This window comes from Dromaius novaehollandiae, chromosome 2 (genome assembly GCF_036370855.1).
Source record: "Dromaius novaehollandiae isolate bDroNov1 chromosome 2, bDroNov1.hap1, whole genome shotgun sequence".
Classification (NCBI taxonomy): domain Eukaryota; kingdom Metazoa; phylum Chordata; class Aves; order Casuariiformes; family Dromaiidae; genus Dromaius; species Dromaius novaehollandiae.
In genome coordinates, this window is record NC_088099.1 from 127,954,769 (window position 1) to 127,974,444 (window position 19,676).

General features: G+C 35.7%; 1 protein-coding gene across 11 annotated transcripts in view; it reads left to right on the forward strand.

The window, feature by feature from the left end:
- Positions 1-19,676, forward strand: part of STAU2 (staufen double-stranded RNA binding protein 2) — a 168,701-nt gene that overhangs the window by 15,989 nt on the left and 133,036 nt on the right. For 9 of the 11 annotated variants that reach the window (XM_064507384.1, XM_064507385.1, XM_064507386.1 and 6 more), the window contains exons 2-5: positions 3,882-4,089; positions 5,161-5,306; positions 9,693-9,852; positions 12,097-12,232. In XM_064507384.1, the coding sequence (XP_064363454.1) occupies positions 3,891-4,089; positions 5,161-5,306; positions 9,693-9,852; positions 12,097-12,232 (641 nt within the window). In that variant the 5' untranslated portion in view covers positions 3,882-3,890. The remainder of the gene's footprint in view (positions 1-3,881; positions 4,090-5,160; positions 5,307-9,692; positions 9,853-12,096; positions 12,233-19,676) is intronic. The other 2 variants (XM_064507389.1, XM_064507391.1) reach the window with 1 other exon arrangement.

A 19,676-nucleotide genomic window follows, 5' to 3' on the forward strand; every position in this document is an offset into this window, starting at 1 on the left:
GGTTTACTGTATTGTAAGAATCATTTCATCTCAGCATTTTATTTATATCTTAAGACCTAGGGATATAAAGTGATGTATATTCCAGAAAAGTACAAGAAATGATAGTCATTAGAAAAAATAGAAGTAATTCTTTATTTTGTGTGGGGCATTTTTAGCATAACACAGGTGTATTCACATCTGTTAAAAAGATTTTGTAGCTATGAATATAAGTAAACTAATGTTATATTTTCCCAACTTACAGGAAATACAAATTGAATATTTGATAGTAATATTTTTACTCTAAAATGCGAGGGCTTTTTTTGTTTTTCAGTGTGAGAGAAAAAAATCACAGCTTTTATGTTGATGAACAAGAAAGTTCATACCCAAATTGTTTAGTGAAACCTGTAAAATTGCCTATATACAAAGGGCTTTCAAATGTGGAAATTAAGTATAATGCAATTATAGTATATTTAAGTCCTTTTAAATGCCTGCTGTAGGATTTTTAATATATCTATGCAAGTTGGAGTAAAAGAAGAAAAATGTTGCTGCATTTTAGAAGTCAAGAGAAGCTTTTAAATGCAAATTTTAAAAATTGCATCATTGTAGTTTATAGACTTCGAATCTATAGGCACATGTGCTGAAAACTGTAAGTAATATCGTTGCTCTGATGGGTCAGTGTGGTAGTTGGTGTTTCTTTATAAAGAAACACAGCTAGTAGTCGGCAGCTGAACCATAAAGATTCCTAACAAATGTCCATGTAATCATCATTTAACATGAAAAAACTCTAGCAGATACTGTGATATAACAATTTCATAGCTGTGAGTTCAGTTAGCCATTTGAAATGAGGTGTGGGGGCTATCCTGAACCCATTTATAATATCCTTAGAAATTATTTCTTTTACAAAGGTATTCACATAGAAGATTTAAAATTATTTTGACTATTTAGCGGTATTCATATCTGAACAGCTGAGTAAAATCTCTTTCCCTGTGAGTCCTACATTTTGTTTTGTAGTAGTAAATAATTTTATGCTTGCAGCTGGAAGAACTCAAAATGTTCTTGTTTCATAATATCTAAAATATTACGACACTGGCATATATAAAACATACAATGAAATGATTTAGTGTATAAGTTTCCTCCCTTTTTCTGTAATGACATGATAGATTATTTCCTTGGTAATGTGAAAATCTCATTACGGTACTCTGTCAACTGTATTCTCTCTGTTCTCTATATATTACTGTATTTTTAGGATTGATTACAAAATACCTCCACATGTCATGTGCTTAAGAGCTAGTCCCTACACTTGTATTTACGATCTGGGCATCATTATGCAGATTATTTACAAGGCAGTTATCCATTCTTGTAGGACTTCATCAGCTTTAGAAATACAACAAAATTAATAAAAGAAACAAACCCCAACTCCTAATATGTTATGATTTTATTATGATTTCATAGTTTTCTTCAATACTTTAGTACAAAGAATATCATCTTTTTCTCCTAAACTTTATCTTGTCTTTATCTTCTTTGATACTATTATCAAACTGATTGTTTATCCTTAATGAAAAAGGATCATTCCTATAATTTATCCCTTTAGAACAACAATAGTGTAACAGCTATTAATGTACTTCATAGAACTTATGGCTTTATTCGGTTATTAGCATGTTCTGATTTCTTGGAAGGAAAAATAAACTTTCAAAATGCTAGAAACCAAAAAGACATTTTGTAGCTGACAGTGCCTGAATATGCCCTTCCTGGTATCTCATACCATATAATGTGAATGATGCCTTTCCTGTATTTGCCATTAAAAGCCAAAATGCTGTAAATACTCTAATGGATTTCTTAAACTTTAAGTATTTTGATAATATTTTATGATAATGCTATAAATATTTTGATAATATTTAATTATTTTTGTTGTTTTCATTTTAAAGAAGAGGTTTAATAAGTATGGACAGATTCTGTCATCATTTACTTTGATATTTACCATTTAAAAACTTTTCAAATTCATTTTGATTTATGCCAGTATATTTAAATTCAGAATTAAACACATAGAATACCAAAGAAGTCTATAGTCCTACACTTAGTCTTAAAGTTAGGTCCCCCCTAACATTACTGCTGTATCGTGTGATGTTTTCTGTTAAGTAACAGTAGTATTTTTACAATCTGAATTTAGTATGTATTTTGAATATATAAAATATTTGAATGTATCTCAGCTGACTGCATACATGTTTTTAAAATGTGTCACTGGTACACTTTACTTAGCATTTTTAGGGAAAGGGCGAGTGATTGCAACTCAGCTTCATTGTTTATTTTTATTGTTTTACTTTTATCTTTGCAGAGTTTTAAATCAGTCTTCTGTCTTCCCAATGTAATAAAAATGGCATTGCAACCTGAACTTCTTCCTCAAAGCACAGATTCACAGTAATAGGTTTCATCATTTTAGTTATACAAGCTGAACTGTACTAAAGTAGTTGCACTGTATGCTGTATCTAATGATTTGCGGGTTTAATAGAGCCATATAGTCCATTTGAGTAGAGATATTGGGATATTCTTTAACAGGTTTTTTTGGAGACCAGAAATACTGATTTAATCAGAAATCAAAATTTTTTTATGTAGTTGCATTTGTTTCAATTAGACCTTAATTGCTTTTTCAGGTCTTGGATAGGACTCTTCCTCAGGAGAGAATTGCCCCAGCAAAAGCAGCAAAGAGCTTTTGGTAGTTAAGGTGCTCCACGTGCTGGAGGAGGACCAGTCTCTCGTCCTCCTCTGCCTTGGGCAGAGGGACGGGGCTTTGTGACAGGAAAGGTCCCAGGGCACCAGGCTATATCGGCTGCTCTGGAATTGGTCTCTGCATCCACTCTGCACAAATCATGTAATGCGTATGAGGCTTAAGAAACATAGTCTGCGTCTGTGTTACTAGATACAGTAGGCTGTCCTGTTTGGTCTTGATGCCCAAAGAAGAAGCCTAAGGCTTTCCCCTGCCCCCTCCTCTGAGACTGAGATTGGCTCCCTCCAAGCCTCTCCTGACTCTCCTGGGATGCCCGCTGTCCTCTCCGCTCTCCTGGCTGTTCCCTGCAAGGATTTGGCAGGAGCCAAAACTATGCCAGGGAGCATACTCTTGGTGGAAGATGCGAAGGAGCTGTACCCTGATCATGTTTTGTGTACTGGTATAGACTTAGCCAGAGAACATGTGTTGGTAATAGAAACCCATCTGGGGAGGCGGAGAGAGATGGTTCATATCTGGCATATTGCAGGTGAACACTTCAGGCACTGGATTACAGGCCAGAATAGGAAATCTATGATACCCTTCTAGTAATTTGTACAAGGACTGAATTTTTTTGCCTGTTGACTGGAAGCAGCTGTAATTTTTCAGAACTTCTCAAAATTTTTCTTTTTTCTCTGCTTTTTATTTTGTCTTTTTTCTAGTTTGAAAACAGGCAGAGTAATTAGGATTTTCTTTAATGGCCTCGTTTGGCATTTTGTATGCATCTTACTGTAAAAACTATGGCAAAAGATTGCTACCACAATTTTTTTGTGAAGGCATCTGTTCATGTATAAGCTGACAAGTGCTAATCTCATCTGCAGAAGAATTATATGGAATTTTATTCTAGAATAATCATTCTTCCTGCTGTATTTTAGACAGGATTATCCCATAGTTTAGCAACAGAACCTAAAATCAGGAAGTATGGGTTCTGCTTTAGTCGCGTTCTTTGGCTGTGGGCATACAGCTCTTTTTCTGTTCTAGTTCTGTTTGGAATTAATGTTTGCAGGGGAATGACATTTATGAATAGTTTTGTGACCCATGCGTGAAAGATCCAGTAGCAAAAAGAGGCGTTGTTAATAGCAGTACTTTCACTTGGCATTCAAAATGCAAAGGCGTCCGGCTCATATTTATTTGTTTATTGCAGTGACAGACAATGGCACAAGTTAAGATGCAGACTACAGCAAACCTCTCTGGACCTACCATGTCCCCTATGGTGCTACCCCTACCAGTAACAACAACAGCTACACTGGGCCTGCAGTCCTCAATGAATGGATCCATTCCTGAATCAGCTGCCAGCTGTAGCAGCCCTACTGCTGGCCTTGTGGATCCTGCACCTTCTAGTAACTCACCAGGTAAGTTGGTCCAGGTATATTTTCTTTGTTGTTCAAATGAATCTTTTTGATGACTTGTTAATTAAAAAAAAAAAGTCTTAAAGGGGATTAAACTAAGGAAAGAAAATTTTGTAGAGAAACATTTTGGTTAAATAGACTATTTACTAAGTTAAGTTTCTTAAACTGAGGTCAGTTTTACAGTGAAGTGTTGGTAAGTGATATAAAAAGCCCAGAAAGAACACACCTTTTTTTGTCGAATTCTGACTGTATCTTTTATAGAGAAGTTTTAGTCGTGCAGGAAGGTCTCCAAGTGTATTTCTCTTCCCTAGAACAGAATGTCTTCAGACTGCTTGGCAGTATTTGGTGTTTCCTTTGTAGCCTAATAAATGCTGTAGTTCCTATGCTCAGCTGGGTATAAAATACAGAACTGTTATCCAAAAAGTTAAGCAAGTAATGAAAGTTTGTGTTAGGGATAAATGCACATAAGTTGAAAGAAATAAGCCATGTAAGAATAAAAAATACTAAGGCTGTAAACATCAAGTATATAATCTGTTTAAAAAAAAGCAGAGCAAAATTCTTAAAAGGGGTAGAAAGGTGTTCTTTGGGAGTTACTCTGAGGGTGACTTAATTATTATGAGAAAAATCAAAAGCATTGGGAAGAAGGAGGGAAAAGCAAACAAGGACCACAGGATTTCATCTGCTATATTTATCTTGGAACCTTTATGCTACCCACCGTTTCAAAATGTTTAGAAGTCATTCTGAAAGAGCAGTTAATTCCTGTAACCGGTACACTACTGACAATAAACTTCAGTAATGTAGAAAATGTAGCACATGTATGTGTCCTCCTACATTACCATCTTTTATAAAGATGTTTTGAAAAGAAAATCTGTTTTTTATTGCATGTAATTGAAATGGTCATGATGAAATATGTATTCTCAAATGATTAATTTGTAAATAGTATTTAAACATTGTATTTAGCGTGTTTGCAAAAATTGTTTTTTAGCCAAAGTATTTTCTTTTTTAAGCATACTGCTGCTTTTGCAAAGTTTTGCAAAGTTGTGAAGAGTACATTTCTCCACAAAAACTTTACAGACTCTTTGTTTACAGCTCCTCTCCAAGATAACATGGCAAACCCCAAAGAGAAAACTCCAATGTGTCTGGTAAATGAGTTAGCCCGTTTCAATAGAATTCAACCCCAGTATAAGCTTCTGAATGAAAGAGGGCCTGCTCATGCCAAGGTAAGGTCACAGTTCCAGGTTATGAGCCATTCCTTAAATTCTGAACAGATAATGTCATGGTCTGGGCAAGTGCACTTGGAAAACACAATCACATTTCTAGTGTAAGGCATTTCTTTTTTTTTTTTTTTTTTTTTTTTTTTTTTTACACTTTCAGAAAGTATTTCTGTAGAAGCCCCATAGATCATTTTGTACCTTACTTTGACTTCCATCTTTGAGTTTATATTTGTTAGTCCCTGCAAAGACCTCACTAAAGGTCTTTTTAGAGCATCACCACCCTTTCTTAATCATCGTGGAGTTCGCTTTTAAGCTGCATGAATCTTTCTCCCTAGTCTTCCTCTGATTACCTCTGAATCTATTTCATGATAGTACAGAATACTATAGGGCTAGTTTGTGTCATTTTTAAAGTACTTACTGATATGATTTTGTGTCCATAGAGTTGATTACATTGATACCATATGTTCGGATCTTGTGTCACAGGGCAAACTATGTTATTGCTCTTTCCCTTAAAATCCATGCAGTCTTTTTTCAAAGGTTCACAGTAATATTAAAACTCCTGAAAGGATCATAGCATTAAAGTTTCTGGTGAGCTGACGATTAATTCTTACCAGTTCTGTTTGGATATCCAACTTCATTTCGTAAGTATGTATTAGCATGATTTCAGGTGACAGGGAACACAGAGGGATAGTCTCATGAAAATCATTTTCAAATTTCATTTCAAACTTGCTCCCTAGTTAGGAACAATCTGGGGAAGGGGAAGAAAGCCTGAAAAGCAGCCAGAGAGAAAATGGTATCATTAATAACTTCTTTGTAGTCATTCAATTTCTCCCCTCTTGAAATACTAAAACAGTAGGATCACACTGCAGATTAGCAACAGTTTTGACTAGTAGGAGGCTGTTCTCTCTGCAGTTGGCCCTTGTTTCTCTTTTGCACATTATGTTGTCAGCTAGTGCAGAGCTGATGCAAAATACTGCGGTTCTGATTTGACTGTTTTTCATGCATTCTTTATACTGGTGGGAATGATGTCACCATGTGCAGGGCCATTGAGAATCAGCAGGCTTTTCATATCATATCCCTCCTAAGGAATGGAGGTTGAAGCAAAGCACTCTTCCCCTTCCTGGAAGTGTTCAGCACTGCATGATCATCTTCTTGGCTGGTTTTAGGTTATGACATGTTAAATGTGTTGGGTGTTCCTTAATTTTTTGCTGCTGTGCTGCTTGTTTATTATAGTACTGTTGTTCCATTACTGTGGAGCTGGAGGTGCTTCAGTTGTGCAAAAAGGTGTGTTTTAGGCTGTTCATATTCCTCAGCAGTAAAGGGATTTGAGTTATATTACCTTAGTGTTATGCTTTAAATTCTGCATATAAGAGCTCAGAACTGCTAAAGGATTAAAATATAGCTCAGATACTAATTATCTTAAAAATAACAATGCATATATAACTGAAATGAGTCTTTGTTAGCTGTACTTTTGAAAGCCAGGTTTTCTGGGGGTTTGTTCATTTTTCAGTTTTTCAGTTTGCATCTTCTTACTGTTTTAATTATGTTCATAGTGCTCCAGATAATGTTATGTGCTCTGCAGACTAGTTGATATTCAAAAGAATATTAAGTTTAACTTTGACCTGTGCAGCAAGTGAGAATAACAAAAAAAAGAAGGGAAGGGGATGAAGAAGAACAAGAGTGATATTAATAGCATTATGCAGACTTGCGTATCTTTGACCTGTGGAAGGCAGTGATATATAAGTTATTCTGACACTGTTAGCTGTTTTGTATGTGTTGCTAGTCACCTGATGATACACTTGACAGACTGTGTGAAACAAAGCTAAGTCTCTGTCCTAGAAAACGTGACATAAAGGATGTAATGCTGTTGCTGTTAGCCACTGAAGGAGTGTGCTGTACTGCTTTTCACTTCCGCATACTTTGTTCCCATCCACTAGAGGTTTTCATAATTTTCAGAGAAGTACCCTACAAGACAGTTGTCTGTGTCATGGCTACAAATGCTAGTAAATTTTTTTATCCTTTTTTCTAGGTGTCTTTGGCAAATAAGTTTTGAGCATTATGACCAAACGGAATGCTGATAGCAGTGGAGTTGTTAGAGAAATGGCACTTACTGACAATGTAGCTATGATTTCTAGAAGTCTGCCCTCTAAATGGATTTTTCATCATAAAAAGAATCAGAAAACCTTTGTTAGCATAATTTACATTTTCAAGGGTATTATTAATCAATTTGGTCATCGTTGCTTCTATGTCAGTGGCATCTCAGGAGACAGACTTAAAAGAAGTAATGGCAAAAGAAACTACAGAGTGGCACAAAGAAAAGGAAAAGTGTGAAGGAACTAGCACTTCAAAAGACTTGGAAGGAGGAGGGAAGGTTCTACATGCAGAAAAAACGAGGAGGAAAGAATTGCCAGAGTTAAGGGAGACTGACCTTATGAAGGCAGTGGAGTGAAAGAGTCCAAAGCGTTGTTGCATTTCTGATCTCTTGCCATCCCATAATTAGTTTAGACTTAAGGAATAAAAACTTTCTCGTAAAATTAGTGAGAAATGCCTACCAAACTATAGCAAAATTGTCAGCTTGGGTCTTCCAGAACTTGAATATTTCATTGGTTAGTCCAGACTTTTTTTTAGCCAGTTTTATTCCTTGAATTAAATTCCCACCTACTTTGTGGGGGTTTTTTTAAGCAGGTTTCTGTCAGATGGCTAAGTGAGAAGGTTAGTGCTCCAGCTATAGGGCTTACTCAGTAAATTTCTTTATTATCTTGAATTCCTGTAGATTATCCTAAAAACTAGGAAGAGAGTTGTAAACAGACAGGTAGATAAGTAGGCATTACTGATAATATTTTATTGAAATTCAAGATTATTCTTCTCTTATAAAAATACTATACTGATATTTTCTTGCAGAATATGAAAAATATAAACTCCAGATCCAGAAATCAAATTTTAGTTCTGTTAAGAATAAGGATGTATGTTTATGATAATTATGTAATTATGGGCATTTAGCCCATACCTAGCTTAGCCTTCAGGTGAGGGTAGTGTTCGACAGAATGCAAATTAAAAGGCTGTTTCTCTCTTCCCTCTTGTCCATGAGGAAATTGTCATGACAGCATGAAAAAATGAAATGGCAACAGGAACTGTGATCCTGGAACTTGCACTGTGATTCTGAAAAATACAGTAGGCCAAAATTCAAGCCTGCAATTAAGATGAAAGTATATATTTATAGAATTCAGTTTCTTACAGAGCTGAGTTTGGATATACGTATGCATTTCTGTTCAAATGCTTATTTGCAAATACGTGCTATATAAAAATATATGTGCAGGCAGATTTCAAAGTTGCTCATCATGCCTAACTCTAGATACCTGGTCTTGGATCTAGCAAATTTAACTCCCTTAAAGTATAGAGCAAATAAATATCCAAATGAAAATTTTACTTTCTGTGTTACTCATGCTGGTATGTAGATTTCTTTGTGTTGCCTCAAAGTAAGTTGATCTGTTTTTCAATGCAGGTGTACTTTAGTTTACATATGTGGGACTGATATTTGGAAAAGACCCTGAATTCTTTAATCTTTTCTGCTGTTGTTGTTAGATGCTCAAATTTAAACGGAATATGAACATATACAGCAGATGTACTCTATTTAATATCTTAAATATGCTTTAATATTTATCTTCACAACTTACGCAGCATAGATACTTCTTGGAATAATCCTTTACCTCAGATTTTTAAATGTATATGGTTTCATCAGGAGTCAGTTTTCTGACCTCTAAATCATTACTGTTCCTGTCTTCCCTATAGAGTCCACATTAAAGAACTACAGTTTCTTTTAAAAGAATAAAATTTTTTTTTCTTCCATATTTTATATTGGTCATTGTGACTCTGCCCCAATGATGTGTGTTATTTTCAGAAATCAGACTACTAGAAGAAGTCTTTTCACTGTGTAAAAATATTCAGACCAAGTTCTACGCTGTTTTGAAGAGTGTGCAGTCATTTATATCCATTTAGACTTGTTATAAAATTACATTCTTCTCTTTTTGTGGCATGCCGCACCTGTTTTGTACAGGTAAAAATGACTAAGCTTCTTGAAATGTGGTCTTAAATGACATGTATATGGCCTTCCAAGAACAAAGGACCACTTTGCACTTGATTCGAATAGTACTGTCTTCTTTGATAGGAGATGTAGCATTATGCTGTTTTACTTTGTCATTTAAAGGGCCAAATCAGTTCCCCACTGATAAGGACTCACTGATCTCTGTAGGAATCAAATGTGTTATCTGAGAGTTGAATTGATTATAACGAAAGGGGAGCACAGTTTCTCTTCAGGCACGTAAGTTTTTACACAGATCGGTCTAACTCACAGTGATAATCTTGCCAGTGTTTACCTGTTCTTTGTCTTTGAAGATGTTCACAGTGCAGCTGACTCTTGGAGAGCAGACGTGGGAAGCTGAAGGAAGCAGTATTAAAAAGGCCCAACATGCTGCTGCTAGCAAAGCACTGAATGAAACTACCCTTCCCAAACCAACTCCTAGACCACCCAAAAATAATGTTAATAATAATCCAGGTATGACATTTTCCTGTGCATAATAAATCTTGTTGCAGTGTGGGAATATTAGTCCACTAACAGATAATTTTAACTAGATATAGGTAGATTTGGCAGATGAGAATAAATACAGCTGTCTTACGGGTGTAACAGTATAATCAAGAACCTACAGTGAGTTTACACAGTAGAATTTTTAATACAACAGTTGAACCATAAGTGAATATGGTTATTTACATAAGACTTGGCTATATACAAAGTGATTATATGTGAGTGACAGTAGACAGCCAGACAAAACTAGATTGAACTAGCCATAGTAAAGTGCTGAATTTTTCAAAGTTATTTTAGCTGATTTTACAGCGAAAGGGCCAAATTTTGCCCAGTCCGCTCCTGTGAAATTAAATCTTGGTATAAATAAAAGGATTTGGCATGGGAACTTTGACAGATTATTCCCTGCATAATGGATTTTACTTCATAGCAATTTAAAATAAGCTAGCAAACAGCTTTGGAATCTTTATTGTTTGAACAATTGAAAGAACATGTTGGAGTCTGGCATCCTTCCTTTTGAGCTGTTACCTGTGAGTTGTCTTCTATGCGTGCAACACCTTTTGAGGTACACATCTCAGTCACGTGCTCGGTGATTTTCTGTCTTGTTTGATGAAACAAAGAAATACTTTTATTCCTAATTTTATTTCACACAAATATAAAAGGAAGCTGATGAGAAAAAATTTCATCCTTTCCATTTTGCCTTTTTTATCTTCCTTTTTTTTCCCCCTTTTTCCCTCTCCCCTCCTTCTTTAAAGTTTCATTCAGCCACTTTTTTAAAGAGGATTCATTTTGCAGTTAAACTTCTCTGTGTTGGCAAAGAGCTGGGCAAGCTTTCCTCTAAAGCATATCAGTATTATCCTGAGCATTGGCCATTAAGAGTTGTTTAAGAGTAATATTGTAGCATTCTCTTGCTGCTTTGGGGATCAGTACATTGCTTCTCCAGCCACGAGACCCTGGTTTTACCCTGTTTCCTTTTGCAGTCAATGTGGCTTCTGCTGTTAGAAGGCGACAGGGTCAGATCTTTATAGAAGAAGAATCCTACATTCGATTCTTGGCATTGCAGCATATCCCTGAGTGTCTAGGGTTTTTTTTGCTTTTGTCATATTTTAAAGGGAAAAGCTGATAATAAAAGAAATAGCCTTTAAAGTATTCAGTTAAAAAATGTATCACAAAACACTGTGATTTGCTTTAAGATAGGTTTATTGTACATGCACAAGTATCTTGTCATCAAATGGCATTTTCATTTTTATTATATAGTTGAATTTATAGTGATTTTTTGCTCAGGAAAATATCAAAGTTGTAGTTGATGGATGTTTTCACCTAAGTATAAAAACTTTCATCATTTGGCATATGAAGGCTCAGTTGCAGACTGCCACATTGATCATAGCCATTTTAAGGCTAGATTCCTTTGAACATTATGAAATAGTTTGAGAATATACTAACTACTTTTTACTGGAATGGATTTATGCATTTAGCTCTTTTAGGAGTTCTCTTACAACAGCAGAAGGGAGAATGCCATAGTTGAACAGTTTTTTTCATGAATAAATATAAATGTGGTATATTAAAATAATTTAAATCTTTTAAATGGGCTTCCTTTTTAAAAAAGATATTTAGATGAAGCTATAATGTAGCTTAGTACTTGGCATTTTGGAGACCATGTCAGTGGGCAAAAGTATGGTGATTTTTCTTTTTTGTATTCTGTCGCCAGTAGATGGCAGTAGTTGCACTAATTTCCGGTAGTTACACTTGTAGTTTATTAGATCATTCCAGTTCATTAGTTTTTAGTCATAGTCTTAAATTTTGAAGTCTTGTTTCAATACATCTTTGCTTTATTTGTGTTTGTATTTAATGGTATTTGGTGGGAAGAAACATTACACTTTTAAGCTTCAAACAGTTTCAGAAAGTATCACCATATGTTACGGGCACTCTGGAAAGATGAATAACCAGCTCAATTATAGCATTGACTTTTTTATTCATCTATAAACGTTAATCTACTGAAATTTCAAAGAAAATACACTAAGATGACTATTTAATTGTTCTTATTCATTACTTGTGAATAAGTTGGCATCTATAGTCTCATCTTATAGGAAAACAGAGACAGCAGTAGTTAAAGAGCAACATGCAGATGTATTACAGCTTTCTCTTCTTTAGCAATACTGTATGTGTGTTTTGCAGGATTTATGTTTTAAGTGCCGTACATGTATTCTTATTTTTTTCCAGGCAGTATAACTCCAACAGTGGAGCTGAATGGTCTGGCTATGAAAAGAGGAGAGCCTGCCATCTACAGGCCGTTAGATCCAAAGCCAATCCCTAATTATAGAGCAAATTATAATTTTCGGGGCATGTACAATCAGAGGTTTGTACTTTTTCTATTACTTGCTGTTCTCTCTCCTTATCTTATTAATATGTATTAAATCTTTATGAACTTCATAGATTATTTCAGTGTAAAATAAATCTTTTTTTTTTTTTTTTTTGAATAAGGAGAGTCTGAGCAGCCTAATTTAGAAGCACACAGAGCCTGCTTCTTAAAAAAGGCAGATGCCATAAGCATGGCAAAGGAATAAAGAGGTGTAAAGCTTGTTTTTATTTAATTTTTAATATGCAAACTGGACTTACAGTCTCCAGTTATGAAAGCAAGGAGGCAGATTATTAACTTCAGAGAAAGGTTTTGCTTTTCTCTGCTGATATTTGATGTCATATGATTAGAATCTGGAGCATTTAAAATGAAGCACTCTTTTCTTGGAAGCTGGATATAAAATTGGGGGGTGCATTTTGAAAACAGTCTTGAAACCATTCTCAAGTTTCCAGCTTTTATCACTGAGTAATAAAAACTTTACCAAATTCACATATCTCAGTTCTATAATGCCTCAATGTCTGATTTACAAAGATCCTTTATTTCACAGTTTTAAAACCTATATTCAGAGCCATCCATTGATGTTGTAATTACTGTAATTACTTGGAGTAATCTTTCAGAAGACAGTATTCATAATTTTGCTTTTAAACAATCAAGTTGTCAAAACCTTAAAAAAAAGTTGAAAATGTTAAATGAGAGGAGCAGTTTTATTAACTGACAGACCAAATCTGTTCTTCTTCAGTACATTTCAAGTTTTTGAAACATCTTTGTGTTTGGTATTTGTACATTTTTAGCATAGATAGAAAAGCTGTTCTAGTTCATCTTGAATCTAAATGTGAGTTGTATCTAATGTAACAATCTAAGAGAAGCTTAAGGTAATCTATCTATTATTTGTAATCCCAAAGCGTTTTTTCTCTAGAATAGATTTTTCCCCCCCTTTTTCCATATTTTCCCCAGAGGAACTGTATTAGATAAGCTCTTTTGAATGTGGGCTAAAACTCAAAAGTGATCCAAAGTATGTTCTGTAAAATAAGAAAAAAGACAAAATCTGGTCAAGAATTTCCAAAAAATGATCTTTCACTGAATAATGCTGCTTTTCTTTTAAGGGGTTTGCTTAACAGATTTCTTGTTAATATTTGTACACTTAATAATTGTCAAAAAGGATAAGGTAACACCCCCTGAAGAAGTGTTTTGGTTCAAAATTATTCTTCTATTAGGAGTTGAATTTATAGTAATGTTTAAAATGTTAAGGAAATGAAAATGCAGCATTTCATAATTGTCTAAGGAAAATGTTTCAGGTGGCTTCATCTAATTTACTTTCTCCACAGGTTTTTAAATCATAAGAAGTTTGGGTTTGGGCATTTCATTCTGATTTTGTTTAGAAATGATACCTAGAACTGTTAAAAAAAAAAAAATCCTGACAAGAAGACTGTTTCATAACTCTACAGAACAGTGTCTGACTACTGTATTACTTGTGTTATATTTCTAGTCACTGCTGCCTGTAGTCTCTACTTACATATGTGATGGTTTAGGTAGCTGGCTATGGTGCCTGAAATAAGTTTTGTTAATATTTAGAACTCCTACGCTTAGTCAAATTGCTTTTATAAAGAGATTAGTTTGACTAGGCAAGGCTGGAAAAAGTGCAAGCTAGCAACAAACAAACTGGAATTCCAGAGTCTAGACTGACATACTGAACACCTCCATCAAAGCAGAACCCCAAAACACTTAGTAGTTACTAACTTTTAGGATGTTCTTTCTTTCATCGTGAATGAGTAGTACATCAAGCACAGTCTCTAACTTTATTTCTTTCTTGAACCTTTTTCCCATGTTAGGGTAAAGTGGTACATGAGCTTTGATTTCTCTAGGTGCCTGAGGTAGCAAAGGTATTTGATTTTTCTATTCACATAACAAATAGAGCGGGACAGAAGGCCAGAATCTTTGCATGCCAGCTTCACTGTACTTATTTGAGTACAGTAGCCCATGCAAGATGGTTAATGCATGCATGCATGCTAACTCACTAATACTAGGGTAAAGAGAAAGCAATAATGGTGCCACCTAGTAATATTTTTGTAACTAGTCCTAAGTTGGAAATGATTGTTTATCACCTCTTGCCTACCCTCACCAGAGATATGTTTGAAGACAGATTCTAGCTCTGTTGTAGTAGTCAAGTAGTAAGTCCTGCATGTGAAGCACATGTTGAAGAATTATATAATTTTTAGTAGTATGATATATGTTATGTTTACTACTTTTTAAAATAACTTATTGCCATATCGTAGGCAGCATTCATTTGCTGATTTTTAGCAATAGCATAGTGGAATAGAAGTGCTGGAGTTCCCAAGTAAATGCAGACTTTATGGACTGTTTAAGATTTGAAAAATATAAGTTACGTGCTGTGGTCAGTATCTTTCATTTTCATCAGCTTCTGACTTTAGATTGAGGAAATATCTTTGATGTTAAAACAGTTACTACATATGCTAAATAACCTGGAAGCCATTTTTTTCTTTTATATTGTGACTAAATTCTCATTACTAATCTCTGTTTAAAAAAATGTTTTTCAAATAGATGAAGATTAGGAAATTCTGTTAGGAACTTTGATTCTGGCAAGATGAATGACTTGAGGGGGAAAAAAGAAAAGTATGAAGTTCACCCCAGGGCATCTCTTTAGACCAGTTAATTCTAGTGTTTCAAGTGGCACAAAAGATCCTTTTCAGTAACTTATGGAAATGTAGTCTAAGAGCTGCTATTTGCATGCAAAGTTGAGAGCTAGCTTCCATGTCAACCTAAGATAATTTACGTTTAGGTGACTGATTTCTCTCCTTCCCTCTGTCCTCAGCCTTGGGTCCCTGCAGTATTCCTGGCTTCAGCACTGGGAGCTGAGCTGCTTGGAAATGAATTATTTTTTAGCAGAGGGAGAGGAAGGGAGGAGTTAGTTACTTTCGGACTAGCATCTGTTTTCAAACAGCTCTTCACCTAGGGCTGGCACCAGAGAAGGGGCAGGACTGCGCGTTTGGGAGCTGAGGGCAATTAAGCTTGTGAAGAACTGCACTCTCAGATGCTGTAGAACATATTTATATGGGCAGTTTACAGCACAGAAAATGCTGAAACAGTTTTACCTGAAGGAGATTATAATTAAAGGAGATATTTGTTTGACACTCAAAATTTCACTAGTTATACATTAGCCTTTTAAAGCCCTACAAGTTTGATCTGGAATTTTGAACGATTTTGTAACCAAGACATGTGAGGACCTTTCAGTTCAAATAGTACACATTACAGGAAAACTGACAATAGTAAGTTGCATTTTAAAGGCCTTGTTTTTCTATATGAATGGTTCTTTTCAATTCTAATTGAAAATAAAATATCTTATTATAAAACCAACCAGCACTCAGTGGGGACAAGACAAACTAACAAATTGGCTCTAAGGAATTAAGTGCTGATGTTTTCAGGAACAATTTTTTAACTGGTTTGAGTTGCATCTCATGTATTTGTCAGTACACCGTTTGGCACAATTGAGTAGAACTGGCAAGCTACTCAGAGGAGGGCAAGCTCTGAAACAGTAGATCAAATTTGAGTAATATTGGCAGAACTGAGGATGAAACCTGTGTATACTACTCATATCTGTAGCAAGTACTAGAGCTGATATTCCCTCACATCCCTGAGAATGCAGTTGGCTTAAACTGCGTAGCAAAACAAAACTATGACTGTTCAAATTAGAACAGTTTAAAAATAAAAAAGGTCTCAGTTCTGACTACATAGTCATCCAGCTTGCCTTGTCCCCACTGAGTGCTGGTTCATTTTATAACAAGATATTTTGTCTTCAATTGGAATTGAAAAGAGTCATTCTTGAAGTTTAATTATCCTGCAGGATTTTCAATTATTGAATGTCCATAAGTGACAAAGGAGACATGATATCTTACAGGCTTAACCAAACCATGTGCTTTCAGCCAACAAATAAAACCACTAGAAACCGAATACCAGCTTTTGATGTTTTAGCATGGAAAGTAGTGTCAAAGGGATTACAGATTTCAACCCTTGTCTTTTGGGAGAATTCAGAAATTACTTGCTTTTACATAATAATTCCTTAAAACTGTCTCACCACAATTTAGTGATCTTGAAAAACCTTTATTAAAAGAAAACCTTTCAAAATTAAAAACGGTTGTGAAGTGTAGGAACAAAGAAAATACAAAACAATGACAAGCTGAAGGATGGGAGTAAAATAATTAAAGGAGATTCTTCCTTGGTTTTGAAGAATTTGATATGGTGTGATAAGTCTATAAGCATATGTCACGCAAAGTGATAATGTCCTTGGGATAAGTTGCTGCTTCTGTACACTATGACAGTTTCTGCTGCACTGAGCATTCACATTCATTTTGTATAGGATTACTTATTCCTGCATGTATATTGTATACTGCAGACTAAGGAGAAGATTATTACCTTTCTCTTTAGTGCAGGGGGAGAGTGCACAGAGCATTTGTCCTTTTCTTTCTCTTCATAACCCTGTCATTCTGATCCCACATTTCTTTGATGTTAGTGAATGCTTCTCTACAGTGCTGTTTGCAAGACCAAGACTCAAGAGAAATAGAGAGGAAGCATATTCTTGCCTCCTCTGCAGCCAGCCAAGCTGACTGGCCACAAAGCACAGGGCATCTCCCTAAGTGGACATGTCTTTCCTGCCTACTGGGTACTGAGCTGCGGCAGGGGACAGTTTGCTTAGGCTTAGTTGCTCCTGAAGTTATGTTTATCAGCCCTGTGAACCAGTGCCCTAAATACTGAATCCAACACTATAAATGCAGTATAGTCATAGAAAATTTGAGGAGCTGTAATAGGCCAACTACGTCTATAATTGTTAGCTTCATAGTGTACTGTCATGTTCTCCAAATTCCATCTAATGATTGAATGGAAAACAGAGTATGTGATTATTGGATAAATTAGTAAAATTGTCAGATCAGATGAACAAGAGATTTTATGGTGAAAGACTGTAATAAAGATGAAAAGTTTGTTTCTTCTATGAATGCGCAGTTAAAGATTAAATACATGTGTCAAAGAGAGCAGTTTTGAGGCTAGTGCTATTTGACTTTGAGTGTTTAGCAATGCAGTCTTAATCTTCATCTAGCTTCATTTTTTCACAACAGTTATATTGTCTGATGTAAAAAAGAAAAATCTATCCAGAAGGAGAGTGGTAAAGAAAAAGCAGTGAAATTTTCTGATGAGGTAGTTGCACTGCAGGAGACAACCTAAAAATCTATTGACTGTCTCCAGAAGCACATCTACAGGTATAGAAATCCAGTTTCTTAATTTACGGAAACAGAATGAAGGCTGAAACTCTTCAGACTTTAAAAGGCCCCCCTGCACTGCCAGAGCACCCTGTTTACTGTCCAGAAGGAGAGTTCCCTCTGTACAGAAAGCTTCATCCATTTGCAGCACAAGTAGTCCAGTGAATAATGTGAAGGGTTGTTGGATCTGTTGGACTTCAATCAAGTGATGATTAGATCAGACTGTAGCCTGAAACAGGTAAAGTTCAGATTATCCTGTAGTCTTTTCGTGAATCCAGGCATGCGATGAGCCTATTATCCTTAGCTGAATTCCAGTTACTGAGGCTTACTGCCATGAAGGTAGATTTTATGCACAGATGTGTACAAAGCAGATTTTTCTCCCAGACATATGCATTGTGGCAGATGTGAAGACACTAAGTTGCCTAAACAGAGGCCTTTAGTGCCATTTGAGACATTGTAGGGTCTCTGTGACATCCATGTAGGGGCTGACAGAAGACCTAAAGGAGACCTTTCTAGAGTGGCAGCTGAAGGCCGAGCAGGATAGCTTAGGGCATTTGAATCAAGCCCTAAAAGTAGGGTTCAACTCATCGTACCATTTTAGATAACCCACATAGACTCCACCTATTCATGGGAAACTTGTGCTTTTCATGAATGAGTCCTGTGTCATATCATGCAGATGTCCTAGGCACACCATCTCAAATGGTATTATGTGCTTGTGTTCAGGCAGCTGGCTGCTTTCTAAGGGTGGGATTCAGCTCCAAGTCCAGATGCCTAAATTGAGTCTCTGCCTGTGCCCCAGAAACCTTAGCTCCCATTATAACCAGTGGAAGGTCTAGTCAGTGTAGTTGCAGTGCGGTCCAAAATGCTATTTGTGTGTCATAAGCCAAGATGTCTACATTCGCTCATGTGGATCTCTCTACAGCTTCACTGACTATAACAGGAACTTAGGCTACTACACATCAGCTAAATAGCTAGTGTCTGAATCTAGAACTGAATCCCAACTGAAGAAATAATCATAAGAATATCAATATGGAATAATTTTATGAATACTATAGTGGGAATTAATTGACTATCACAGATGAATACCTCTGATCTAGTTACTGGAAGATCCCTTAATAGTTGATAGGAGAGAAACAAGCATTTCCCAGGGTGCTGCTTAGCTCGTCCTATTTAAAATAAGCCTGATAAATAGTTCCCTAAACATCTTATGTTAAGTCTGGTCAGTGCTATCCAGGTGACCAGGGAAGTGACATGAAATTATAGTGTGTTAGGCTTTAAGATTTGATGTCTGAAAATACTGTTCGATTTTAGCAGTGAGTAAGGAAACCACAGATTTCCTCTTTACTGTGCTTCTGGGTATACCCAGGATACCTCTTGGTAAGCCTAGAAATGGATGAACATGATAAGACTGTAAAAAGATGAAAATCTCTTCTCAGAGAGAAAAGTACCAGAAGAACAAACTCTTCAGGAGTATATGAGACATTAAGTTCTTTTCTCATATCTGGTAATAACAACTATAAGGAGAGGCAGACATGCATGTATGCTTTTTACTGAAATGCTTTTGATGTAACTAAGCAGTATTTTGCTGCAAAAGGCTGTTTGATTGCAGTACACCAGTGTCTTAAGTCCCAAGGTGGAGCAGAGGTTCTGAGTCTTGTTGTATTAAGCAAAATTAGTCAGAGGAGAAGACTCAGGGTCCAGAAGTAGGGTGGGGTAACACTGTGATTTTACCTTGTGTCTGCAAGTGTCAATTGCATACTTAAGCCACAATGTACAATCTCCTCCTCCTGAAAAGGCCAGAAGGAATTTGAGATGGTCTGCCTCTTGTTTCCATTCAATGTTACAAAGTGTTTATCCTTAAAATTTGCATTTTATGGAAGAAGAGGTGTAATGACAGAGACGCTGTTGATTTAGTTTACTGATTCACTTTGAGAAAGCTCCTTTCTGCATTCCTCACCCCGTGTCTTTTGGAGAAAAAACATTTTGGAAGAAATTTAGATTGGGAATAGAAATTAAGAGTTTTATTAGAATGGATTATATCTCCTTAATTTTGGTGCAGTTTCATTCTGAACATTACCTATGGATTAGAAAGACTTAAAATTTAGGGGAAGAAATTGTAGTCCTAACAGTGATGAAAGTGATTGTTCAGATTAGCAATTTAATTGTACAGCTAGATA